General features: G+C 41.5%; 1 protein-coding gene across 8 annotated transcripts in view; it reads right to left on the reverse strand.

The window, feature by feature from the left end:
- NEBL (nebulette) overlaps positions 1–13259 on the reverse strand; it is a 341974-nt gene that overhangs the window by 29847 nt on the left and 298868 nt on the right. For 3 of the 8 annotated variants that reach the window (XM_075587534.1, XM_075587533.1, XM_075587532.1), the window contains 7 exons: positions 10476–10568; positions 10237–10329; positions 9814–9906; positions 7925–8029; positions 6447–6618; positions 4931–5023; positions 3198–3341 (listed from right to left, as the gene is read on the reverse strand). In XM_075587534.1, the coding sequence (XP_075443649.1) occupies positions 3198–3341; positions 4931–5023; positions 6447–6618; positions 7925–8029; positions 9814–9906; positions 10237–10329; positions 10476–10568 (793 nt within the window). Of the gene's footprint in view, positions 1–3197; positions 3342–4930; positions 5024–6446; positions 6619–7924; positions 8030–9813; positions 9907–10236; positions 10330–10475; positions 10569–13259 lie in introns of those variants that run through there. The other 5 variants (XM_075587535.1, XM_075587536.1, XM_075587537.1 and 2 more) reach the window with 5 other exon arrangements.

The raw sequence follows: 13259 nt of genomic DNA on the forward strand, positions 1-13259 counted from the left end.
TGGTCACACTTGCTGATGATCAATTAATCAAGGGCATTTGATTAGCAGCAACTGTCTGCTACTTAGCATCTTAATTCCTTTGGAAGCAGTAAGGGTGTACTTAGTTTTTCACACATAGCTTTTCCATTTTGGCTTTATTTTTGTTAAATAAATCATGACACAGTGTAATATGTCATGTGTTCTTGTTCATCTGAGGTTGTATTTACTTATTTTTTAGACCTGCTAAGGAACAGATGATTGTTATTATGTCCTGATATGTAAAACCATAGAATTCAAAGAGGGTGTACTTTCTTTTTCACATGACTGTACCTCTTTCAGACTATTTTCTCATTTTACAGTCTCTATAATTTTAGGGCCTCTTCCTTGTCCTCCTTCCATTTATGCACTTCTGAGTTGAGACTTCCGGTCTCCTGGCGTGAGACTTCTATGTCTACGTTGAGGATGTGAAGCTCCTTTTCAGAGACTTTAAGATCCATATTAAGCCTGCGGTCATCTTTTTGAGAGACGTATAGCTCCTCAGCGAGACTGTGAAAGTTCCTTTTTGGAGACTTCCAGTTCTGTGCGGCAACTGCTGATCTCTTGGTGTGAGGCATCCAGCGCTATGCGGGGTACGGGGAGTGTGAATCTCATTCTTAGATGTCCATCTCTGTCCGGATACTGTTGGACTCCTGGTGTGAGGCATTCGGTTCTATGCGGAGAGTATGAACCTCATTCTGAGAGACTTCCAACTCTCTATGGCAATCACGAACCTCTTGCTTAAAGACTGTAATCTCGTTCAGTGCCTCCTCATACTTCTGTTTCAGATTAGCAATCATTCGATCAGACTTGCTCTGCTTTTGATCCATGGCGGTTATAGTAGTGTTCGCAGTATCTAGATCCATTCTTAGATCCTCCAATTCGGTCTTGGCCGAAGAGTAAATTGCAAGCACAGTCTTCTGTAGCTCAGCATTATTTTCTCTCTCCATTTTCAATTCTTCATGGAGCAGATCACAGTTATGCCTGGCAGTTTGCAGTGCATCTTCAGGGCTGGTTAAGGGATCGTCACCCGCTTCCCTGGTATGGTTGGTTGAGGGTTCCTCACTGTTGGCACCGGACAGACACTTCTTTGGGTTACACGACTTCTGCCTTGGGCCCTCTAAGGATTCGTCACACAGATGAGAGAATATCCAATTTTCTCTAGGCTGCGGGGCATCTCGGGCCCCCTTTTTCTCTATGGGATCTGAGGACATGTCTGTTACTTCCACGGTAAGTGAAGAACTGCATTTCTTTTTCCGCCTTTTTGTTTTGGACGACTCTGTCCCATCAGGGATACTGGGGTCTCCGTCTTTATTTGAAACTTCAGCAGCTTCACTGTATCCGCCAGGCTTTTCTTGCAGTTGCGTTAGCTGGCAGGAATATTCGGGCTCATAGAGACCTGTTTGTTCTGTGCGTACCGAGTTTAGGCACCTCCTCCAAATTCTTTGGGTTTTTTGTGGGTGTGACTCGGTTCGGGGTCCCCATAAGAGATATCTTCATCCTTATCCGTATCCTCATAGGACCGGAATGGCCACTCTTCCGTTGGGTAGGGTTCATTACAGGAATGCCACATCTTGTCCTCCATTTTGGTGCTATCAGTTGTATTTTTCTTCCTGACCTCAGGAGGCGCTATTGCAGCTGTTTTCACTGTATTCGCTAGAACACCAGCTGGTAATCCTACAGGTGGGCAGACTTTGCTTGCAGAGTTCGTAGCTCTCACAGGCGTCTCTGTAGACTTTTTCTTCTTTACTTTTGTAGGTTCTGAAACATCAGCAGTACTGTGCACACATTCTTTCTCATCAGCGATACTGGATGTGCACTTGCCAAGAAATACCTCTGTACCTTCCTTGGGTCCACAGCTCATTGCTTGCTGCTCCAGTTCCTTGGCTCGTTGAAAAAAATATTCCTCTGGATGCTACCCTTTTTCTGGGGCCACATAGGCATCATCCTCATCATTGGGATAAGACCTGAAGGGACACTGCTCCATGTGGCTGGGCTCTTTACACCAGGAACACAGTTTCTTCCCCATTCTTGCAGAGTCTGTATTTGACTTCAGCTGGGCGGCCATTTTAAATTCCCAGGTTTTTTATCCCCACCAGCTGTGGGGTAGTCTCTGGTCACAGTTTCAGTCCCTTGTGTAGGTCACCATCTGTCGCAGTCTTCCCAGTCAAACTGTTTCGTTGTGGCTTTCTCCAGTGCAGTTGTAGCTTTCCTGCCTGGATGTGTAGCCCTTTAAATCTGGTCACATCTGCACGTGATTCTTTGTTTTGTTGCTCAGGCTGTTTGCTGGAACTGTATGCAGGCAAAAGCACAAAAATCAGTCTCCGGAGTCCCTTTTAAATTCAAGGGCCACCCCTCATCCCAACTTTTGACACCATATGTAAGAGATGTGTGCAGAGGTACATATAATGGAGACCGATTTGGGTGCAATTATATCTTGGCTTTCTTGAGCCTGTTCCTTTATCCAGACAAAACATACAAAAACAACAAAATACCAAACCCGTTTCATGGCTAATTTACTTTCCCAGACCCTATCTACAGGACTGGAGGGATATCCCCATTACCAGCTTATCACCGCAAAGTCTTAAGAGGTACCTTAAGCAGGTGGCCCTCCATGTCAGTCTCTGGAAGGTTCCTGGGTCCTCTGTGTCCAGGAAATATAGGTCTCTGGGTGTCTTGATCTCAGCACAGCCTTTGTGCTCAAGACAGTGTCTGTGTGCAGACTTCTCTGCTCCCCATCTGTCAGCCCAAATGTGAGCTAAGGAATCTCTCATGTTTCCAACAGGAGGCTTTTTTTAGAGCTCTAATGTGGCCAGGTGGGGTCTAGTTAATTGCCTGTCTGCAATTAACCAGCTCCCTGCTAGATTTAGAGGCAGTTTATCTCAAACAGTGATAAGTCCCTCTTACAGGCAGGGTCTCTCATGTAGATGATAATCCATAATGATCTACTGTACTTGTTTTCTGTGCCTCTGTAAAGAATTTCAATTTCATAGCAAATAAACATCTAATCCCAGATAATATAACAAACAAGTTGTTTTTAAAGTATTTTCCATTAAACTATCATATAATCATGTAAATTCTAAAAAAAAAAAAACAAAAAAAAAAAGTTAATATTATCTGCAAGTGAAGCTTAGCACAGCACCAATGTGGGATTAGTATTTAAGTGTGCAATGTATTGTTACCTCCTTCATCAGAAGCCCTTGTTGCCTCACTGCAGTAAGAGAAACTAGGATTCATCTCGGATACATCTGACCTGTCATCACCCTGACTCAATCCAACAGCACCAGCAGAATGGAAATGCTGCTTAATATAATGACTTGCTCTTTCTAAAAATGAAGGCATTCTATTACCATTTATTTCATTAGACAAATGGAGCACACAAAGAAAGTAAAGGAACAAGCACAGGTCATCAAAGGAAACCAGAAAAATGAAAGTGAATTAACCACTGCCACTCAGAGAACCTAAAAAGTGATTTAGCTAAGATATTTTGTTATGATATTCGACAGCAGCAAGGATCATAGATTGCAACACTATGATTTGTAAATGCCAGCTTGGGGAGTTGAAATTAGAGGGCATGTTAAAATTTGAATACACAAATCTATTTAAAGTAAAATTGCTTGAACTTAGTATTACTGTATAGTATTTATTTATCATTGAAATCTGTAGCATTTGCCTATACAACTACCAAGCTCATAATATTAACAACCAGTGACATTTTTTATCCTAGAGTAGGTATAACATTCCAAATTGATATCAACTTGAGAAAAAAAAAAAGAAATAACCCTGTAATTAGTTTGGTGCTGTGTTCATTACTTGCTATTATTTATTCATTATTACTATAAAAGTTCAGGTTCATGGAGCTTCCCATCGAATAAAAAAATGTTTTTTTGTGAAGACAGTTACTGAATTTATTGATAATCGTAATTCTATTGTGTAAAGCAAAATAGCTGTCTTCCATCATTTTTTCCCTTGACTGCTGTAGTTGCTTTTTCAAAAGTTATTGCAGCTTTTGTACATTTGGCATGATATTTTATATTGAACTATTTCTGAAATGGAACTGTGTGAAAATATTTTCGTCTCGTGTACATATTACATAGAGGGTTCCTAGTAGGTTGTGGTAGCTTAAAGTTCTTCATAACATTATAGTGTACAGGGCTTTCAACGTCTCATACAGTAGGAGTCTTCTTCTGTGAGGGTTTGAAAGCTCTGTACACTATCATCTGTGTGAGGAATTCAATTGTTGGTCCGCAATAAGGTATCCCAACCAACAACGAATCTGCTTGTCTCCAAGACCAGTACGGCTACTAGAACTTTGAACTGCAAAATTGCATAGCTAAACTTTTTTGGTATATTGTAGTAATACAGTAGAGGCAACGTTTATTCTAACATTTGCCGTAAACTAGCCGGGTTACATTCTGGGTATGTGCTGGGTATGTTCTGGGCTAGTTTGAGGCACGTTTAAGGTATTTCTGCATTGACTAACGACCCATAGGATTAACACAGCAGGGATCCCTGGCAGTCCAATTCAGTTTGAATGGGACTGCCAGGGACCCCCGCTGTTAATCTGATAGGCCATTAATCAATGCAGAAATGCTGGGGCTAGTTTAAGGAAAGTTTAAGGCATGTATTCAGAATGTATCTGGGTGTTTCCTGGGTTTTTTGGGGAATTGCCACTGGTTTTTGTTAGAATAAGAGTTGCCTCTACTGTAGTACATAACGATCAAAATCATACTTGAAAGTTGGGGAACCCATCCGAAAATCTGACTTCGGATGATTGAAATTGTGATTTAACAACTGGCACCCCATCTAATGCTGGATTGTTCTTAAATGCATTTCAAGTCACTTAGAAACGGAGAGAATTAAACCTCTTATTGTTTTAGGTACACAATTGAAGGGAAAACTCAAGCAGCAATACCAGTTAATATATGCAGGCTTCTAGACTGGATATTGTCTTCCAATGGATCAATGTCGAAGATAGAGCCAGGGTCAGTGCGCCAAACTTTAAGGTCTTTGGTGAGAGAAGAAAAAGTATGAGAAAGACAAGCAGAAAGAATATAGAGTACGGCCCCAGTGATAGGAGAATACCAAGCCAAGCCCTTCCGGAACAGGCATGTAGCCACCTACTGTGTAAAATGCAATGAGCAACATATTTGTATTTCAGATCCGCCACTTTGTGTTACAGTTTTAAATTGCAGCGTAAATGATAAAACATAGGTGTACCTTTTGTGGTTCACGTAGTACAGCTGTACACTCTTAAGCAGTCGATTAGGATAATAGCCCATATTTACTGAACAATCTTCGACCATAAGACACCTTCCGATGCTGGGAAACACCTTTTAGCCCATTCACTTGAATGGTCCACAAGGTGTCTCCCCACACCAGAAGGTGTCTTACTGTATAGCAGAACACTGCTTTGTAAATGCAGTATGGCCCAATATATCTTTTGTGACATCCCCTTTTACACTGAGATGATTTGTAGAAATGTGCACAATGTCTTTTTCCTTTGGAAAAAAATAAACATACAGTATACTGTACTTATATCGCAAGTTCAACCACCCCTTACAGTATATGAAAGGTATTTAGATGACATGTACTAGAGTTGACATTTCTGTTTTTGAACAGATGAATAAGGTGTAGTTTACTATTACTTATTTTCACTCATTATTCTATTACTGCATTAAAACAGGTGTAAAATGCAATATTGTATTGTATTTTATTTTAAATGCAATGCATTTAGAGAAATCAGCAGGGGGGAATGAAAAAGAAGGATAAATATGAAAATACAAAATGAAACAAGATCATGTTGTAATGAACTTCTAGCTAATATACACTAATACAATACAGCAATATTTGCAGAGGATGTGTGTGCAGTGTATTTATACTCTTCTCGCTCTAAGCATTGCATTGATGGATTACAGGAGGCAATGTTTGCAGCACCAGTGCAAACAATACCGTAACTTTATTTGCTTTGGTGTATTGTTCAAATATTTGAGTACTGTTATAACTCAATAATTTTGCCATATATGCCCACTAGCTGGAATAAAAGTAATGGAAATTACCTGCCTACATTATCTTATTAAAATCGAATATGTTTCAAAATTCGTGCAGTAAATACTGTGCTTGTTCACAAAACCTCCTCGTCTTCACTTATCTATTATTATTATCGGTTATTTGTAAAGCGCCAACCTATTCCGCAGCGCTGTACAGGGGGGGGGGTACAGAGTTATGTACTGTATATCACAAACAAATAAGGACAGGCAGCGCAAACTGATACAAACAGTAACGAGGGTCTATTTCCACTGGAAATACACACAGTGCTGGTAGCACATGTACGCGACATGGGAGATAAGAAGTTATATTATTGTAACAACCCACCATTCAATATTTTTTTCAGGGAGGTCACTAACATGTGAATAACCTTTCAAACGTACCCACGGTCATTCCAGGTCTCCTATCCATCTCCACTACATGAGGGTGAACACCTTTGTAGGCAGCATCACTGACAATTTGTGTATTCTTTCTGACACGCTCTGTCACAGGATCATCCACAACTGGGGTAAAGCCTCTTCCTTTCGTCTTCTCAAAATCTTCATGATACTTGACCTAAAAATATTTTTGAAAAAAAATACATGTACTGTAGTTATTCACTGACAAGGCATAAATGGCCATATTTATTAGACAGAGCTGAGAATTCAGACACCTATCAGGCAAGTATTTAAATGGGTGTTTTCAGTCTTGGGCCCCATTTAGTACACATGACTTAAAGTAATTATAATTTTATATTCTTAATTTGTATCTTTATTTTTATATTCTTGCTAAAAAAAAAACGGTACGCCTGCCTACTTTATATAACGTTTGAAGTTTAAAATGACTATATATTGCTTGAGCATATCCAGCACAATTGTGGCTTCTGGATTTCCTGTATGTTTTGGAAGATTACAGTATAATTATGTTTTAAGCTTTACACCTTTTAACAGATGATTTACTCATTGGCTGCTTATAAACACCTTTAACATGGCATCTCTGTCAGATCTTCCTTGCAGAAGGGAAGAGAGAAGGATGGGAAGTCCAGTTAATGAATATTTGTAGTACAGCGTTTGGGTTTCTGCTTGTTTTAACCAAAGAATGGAACTAGAAATCCTTCCTTTTCAGGGGAAGTAATAAATGTTAGTGATTTAAATAAGTGGAAGGAAGCTTTCCTAAACATGTCTTAGTAATTGTGATCACATTCTTTCACTGCAAATATTTAGAAATACTGTTTTACACCCTTATAACTTAAGCATTACAAAACCATACGTTAAAATTGTAACCACAAGGTAACTCATTGGACGAAAGAGAAAAAAAAAAATACATATATTTCAAGCAAACATATTTAACATGTCTAATGTGCTAAACAGAGTCACACGTGAAACGAAGACATGCAAATCATAACACGACATGCACCACACTCAGACTGTGTCAGGTTCAGTTAACACATGCAGGTTAAAAAAAAGGCCACAGAATCAAGTTAGTGAAAATATTTTATTAGTGTCCTGGTAATATGATTGTACTCGACATTCATGTGCAGTTTACTAGCTCAAGAACAGCAAACAATTGTTAATGCTCTAGTACAGTGATGCTCAACCCCAGTCCTCAAGACCCCCCACCACCATGTCAGGTTTGCAGGATATCCCTGCTTCAGCGCAGGTGGCTCAATCAGTTGCTCAGTCTTTGACTGTGCTGAAGCTGGGATATCCTTAAAACCTGACCTGTTGGTGGGTCTTGAGGATGGGAGTTGAGCACCACTGCCCTAGTACGTGTGCAATTGCTGTCGTTTTCCTGAAAGTAGGATAGACTGATGTCAGCAATGCAAAGCAGAGTGCATTTCTGTTCTAACGTTCCGTGAACTAAAAACCTTCCAGCACCCTACCATTGATATGTTGTTTTGTGATTCTCTGACATGCCTCATTTCTGGTGAGTCTAAAATTACGCTAGGTCTACCTTTCAATTGTTTCAAGTCGCTGCTGTACTTAACCTGTAAGAAAAGAATGAGACATGAAAACTTTTCAGTCAATAACAGTACAATCATGCATAATAACACATACTGTATGACCATCCCAGCTGCCACCTTCATGGGAAATACAGCAGTCCCTTGAAACACCCCAACCTAAATCTCCAACTGTACCATATGTTTCTCTCACTTCCTCATAGGTTGCAAGCTCCTTGCAGGGACCCCTGTGCCTACTGTACCAGGGTGTTTTATTGTTGCCTCGTTATAAATGGTGAAAAATGATATATACAGTAGATATTTATACTGTATTATAACGCAGAACCCTCTGATCCCATTTGACATTTTCTGTAGACTAAAACCCTTTCATATCAAATTAGTTAAAGGTACAGTCTGACTTTTTATATGTATATATTTAACATACAGATGTTGCAAAGAAGACTGTCTTCGGCCCCAGGGCAAACTGCAGTCACAAGACCACAGTGGCCCCAGCACCAGAGGATTAATGCTATGGGAGATCCTACACGGAAGCATGGACTCCCGCAGTGAGACTGAGGCAGGCACTGTCGCTGGAGCTGCAGACTTTTGCCCTTTCGGACACTGCTCTGGAAACAGTAAGTCTTGCTACATCTGTATGTGTGTCTGTATATATGTATATACAATGTATATATATATATACTGTACATCATTTAAAAATTTTGGAGGACCGAAACGTTGGGTTTCTTGATGTACCACTATTTTCACCAATACACTTTGTGAAGTTTTCTACAATTGAGTGCTGTCTCTTGCTTTACCAGACCTTGGAACGGTAACGTATGTCTATATTATCCATATGGGGCAAGCACCTACAGCCTATCAGCACCTAAGGAGTGCCAACTGTTCTATTTGACTATATATATCTATATGTGTGTGTGTGTTTGTGTATATGTGTATGTGTATGTGTATGTGTATGTGTATGTGTATGTGTATGTGTATGTGTATATGTATATATATATATATATATATATATATATGAAAAAGAGATCAGTGTTTCTCGAATGCTCGCACAAATAAAAGCATTTCATTAGCCACAGATCAGTATCGTCTATTCGTTTGTGATTTTATATATATATACTGTATATATCACATGGCTCTATTTTAACTAAGAGCTATTAAAAGTGAACTTTTATCTAATTGGTGTGCTTTTTGAGTGAGCTCCTTTGGATTAAAGCCTATTTACCCTGCCTTATTTCTAGTTTTTCATTTAGTTCACAGTGCTGCACCCAGCCTACCCACTTTTCAAGAACACGTTTTTTTGTTTATCTAGATTGTATAGTGACCACTATTATTAGCTTAAAGCGTTTGAAGCTGTATCCTGTACTTGTCTGTGAGTTAATTAACATCTTTTTTTTAAAAAAGTATTTTTTTAAACAATTATTTATAATTGTAACATTTTTAAGGTAAAACCAGGGTTTTAACAATCTTTAGATCGTGTATTCTGGTGATAAGACTGTCAGTACCAGGTAAACTGTTGGTACAGCTTTGTTCTTTGTTTCCAAAGCAATCATTGATCAAACAGATAAACATACTGTAAGTAGTTAGAATGCTTAAATTCAGTGCCCGCAAAGCAAAACATTCACAAGATACCATTAAGTAAAACAGTTTCTTTTAGGGGGAGTGTAGCTTTCTAAAGAAGCCAAGTACATTGAAAAGCTGTTTTACTGTTTTTTGACCTGCTAGGTTGGACTGCCCCTTAAACATCCATCAACTGTTTATAAGATCATGCTTTGTAATTAAATAATTTCAATAGAACCAAGATTCATATCACTTGCCGAACTAATGTTTTCTTGATTCTTTTTCACTCTTTCCATCTCTGGGGTAAGGCTTAAAGCTGTGGCTTTTCCCATCTTTTCTTTATAGTGAACCTGAAGAAGAAATAAAATGAGAATAATGCCATGTTGTTACTGTGCTTTCAGTAACCAAATACATCATACATCTTTTACAATCTGCAACAGAAAACATGTATTGAATGGACAACAAACCAGAACCATTTTTCAGTATAACTTTTATTTTATAGCTAAAAAATGTAATCTGCTAATAAAGTTGTATAATAATAAAATGCTTCAGATCAAATGTTTACTGTATTCGGTTTAATTAGAGTTTCTCGCAGCTACTGTATGTATTGTTGCCCAGGACTAATAGCTACTTCATAAATATCATGGTAATTTAATATGTTAGTAATTCCAGATTCTTGCCATGCTACACTGCTCCTGATTCTTCCTGGCGCGTTCCATTTCTGGAGTGACACTCACAGGGGTAGCTTTGCACAGCTGTTCTCTGTATTGTACCTGTTGATCAAAGTTAAAGTAATCAACGAGATGTGTTTTCCTTCTGCAAAGAAGTGATAACACTGCAGCTGTCAACAATACGGTGACACAGATCCTATGGTTGACTTATTAAGGAAAATATTGCAAGTGCACATCATTATTCTTACATTGCTAATGTTTTTCTGCATTTCCTTAACTCGCTTTATTTCTGGGAGATCTGAAATTGCAGTTGCAGGTCCGATTTCTTCTTTATATTTTACCTGCACAAAATCAACATATTCATGGTCATTGTTAGCAGAAAAGTCAGTGGACATTGCCCTAAAGTTCCAATTATTAAAGCGAACAAAAAAAAAACCCCACACATTTTGAAAGTTACTTAAAAACACAATTGATTTATTGAGCTCTCTCCATGTCCCGAAGCTATGTGACCATACAATGTTGATCCCTCGCCAGCGCTCCTCAGTAGAAGCCTTCCTCCTCTATTCCCATTGCCGCTGCAGCTGAACCATGGCAGTGATTAAGACTAACCTGAACACCACAAAATGACAAGTCATTTCAGGAACACTACACAGGCCACGTGTGTGCTGCCCCAGTGCCAGCCATGGAATGGGGGGAGAATATTGAATAAATATAATCCCCTTAAAACAAAAACAAAAAAAGACTTTCTTTGGCTTCTGAATGGTCAGATAGATTTTGTGTGCAGCAGTCAACTTGTAAAACCACTGTTTCCATCACCATTAGCCTTCCTAGCATTGGACCAACTTTAAGCCCACTGTACTGTAGAAGAGGTGGGCTGGTGCTGCTCTACACACAATCGCATCACACAACAGGGAATACAGATGCAGCCACGAGTATCCAAACACTTGCCTTGGAAAATCCGGGGCAATCTCCCAGTAATGCTGCAACATTTCTGTGACGTTTCTGCAGACAGACTAATGGCCCATCGGATTAACACAGCGGGGTTCCCTCACATTCCCATTCAAACTCGTGGCTGCATGTGTAGCTAAAGGAAGACAAACCTCTCTCGTGTTCACCTTTCTATGTTAAAAACAAGCTTTAAAAATGCATTTAGAAAAAAAAAATCTTGATCATAGAAAAGTGACAAATGTATATTTTTATTGACTAACTGGAATATGATCATCCTCTAAATGCCTCACACTTATCATAAACACTTATAGAAGTCGTATGGCCCCGTTTTATCTTCTTAAACACATCAAGGCCATTGACTCATGGAGACACCAACTGTATTAACCACCTCATTCAAAAATGCCTGGGACAGACATACTTGAATAGGGTGACCACCCGTCCCCCTGTTGCCGGTACAGTCCCGGTTTTTCGGGAGCTGTACCGATTTTCTGTGTGTACCGGAAATGTCCCGGATTTTCCTCAATGTGTCCCCATTTTTATTTTTTTTGTCCCCGGCGGTGCGCGAGTAAGCTGCGGTGCGCTGTGCGCGAGTAAGCTGCGGTGCGCTGTGCGCGAGTAAGCTGCGGTGCGCTGTGCGCGAGTAAGCTGCGCGCTGTGCGTTGTGCGCGAGTCTACGGCGGCGCGGAGGAGGAGACTGCAGCAGCCCGGCTGGTAAGTATTTTTTTTTTTTTTAATGCCAACCCCCCCCGGCAGTTTCCTACCTTGTTGGCCAATCCCCAGCGTCCCGGCATTAAGCCCCGCCCCCCGGCATCATCCTTCACCAAGGACCTGCATGTGGAATGACTGGAAGGAAGGGTGCCTGGGGGCGGGGCTTCCGCTTCCTGCGGCAGAGCACACGTGGTGTGTGTCTCTGCCCGCGGCTCCTGGCTCTTCTGCGCGGTGTCTCCCCCCCTCTGCCCGCCCGGGGGGATAGGAGGTGGGTTTTTTATCCTTTGTCTCCTGTCCTGGCGCTCCCTTCCCCCCCCCTGTCCCCTTGGTTCGGGAGATGGGCGCGGGGGCTGGCAGTGGTGGCTGCGCGGTGTTCCCCCATTCTGCCCCGGGAGCCCGTAGCTGCCCTCCGGGGGAGGGGGGGGCGGCGGCAGTTTACCTTTGTGTCCCGGCGCTCCTATCCCCCCCCCCCCTAGGTGCGGGAGATGGGCGCGGGGGTGGGTGCAGGGGGAGGCGGAGAGCCTCTGTACTCCAGTCTGTGTGTGTGTGTGTGTGTGTGTGTGTGTGTGTGTGTGTACCAGTGTCTGTGTGTGTGTGTGTGTGTGTACCAGTGTCTGTGTGTGTGTGTGTGTGTGTGTGTACCAGTGTCTGTGTGTGTGTGTGTGTGTGTGTGTGTGTGTACCAGTGTGTGTGTACCAGTGTGTGTGTACCAGTGTGTGTGTACCAGTGTGTGTGTGTGTGTGTGTACCAGTGTGTGTGTACCAGTGTGTGTGTGTGTGTGTACCAGTGTGTGTGTGTGTGTGTGTGTGTGTACCAGTGTGTGTGTGTGTGTGTGTGTGTGTGTGTACCAGTGTACCAGTGTACCAGTGTACCAGTGTACCAGTGTACCAGTGTGTGTGTACCAGTGTGTGTGTGTGTGTACCAGTGTGTGTGTGTACCAGTGTGTGTGTGTGTACCAGTGTGTGTGTGTGTGTACCAGTGTGTGTGTGCCAGTGTGTGTGTACCAGTGTGTGTGTGTGTACCAATGTGTGTGTGTGTACCAATGTGTGTGTGTGTACCAGTGTGTGTGTACCAGTGTGTATGTGTGTGTGTGTGTGTGTGTGTGTGTGTGTACCAGTGTGTGTGTGTACCAGTGTGTGTGTGTGTGTGTGCCAGTGTGTGTGTGTGTGTACCAGTGTGTGTGTGTGTGTGTACCAGTGTGTATGTGTGTGCCAGTGTGTGTGTACCCGTGTCTGTCTCCCGCTCTCCCTCCCCCTCTCACCCTCTCCCTCTCTGTCCCTCTCCCTCTCTGTCCCTCTCTCTCTCTCTGTCTCTGTCTCTCTCACCCTCTGTCTCTCTCACCCTCTGTCACCTTCTCTCTCTCTCTCTGTCATCCT

The sequence above is a fragment of the Ascaphus truei genome, chromosome 2 (genome assembly GCF_040206685.1).
Source record: "Ascaphus truei isolate aAscTru1 chromosome 2, aAscTru1.hap1, whole genome shotgun sequence".
Taxonomy (NCBI): domain Eukaryota; kingdom Metazoa; phylum Chordata; class Amphibia; order Anura; family Ascaphidae; genus Ascaphus; species Ascaphus truei.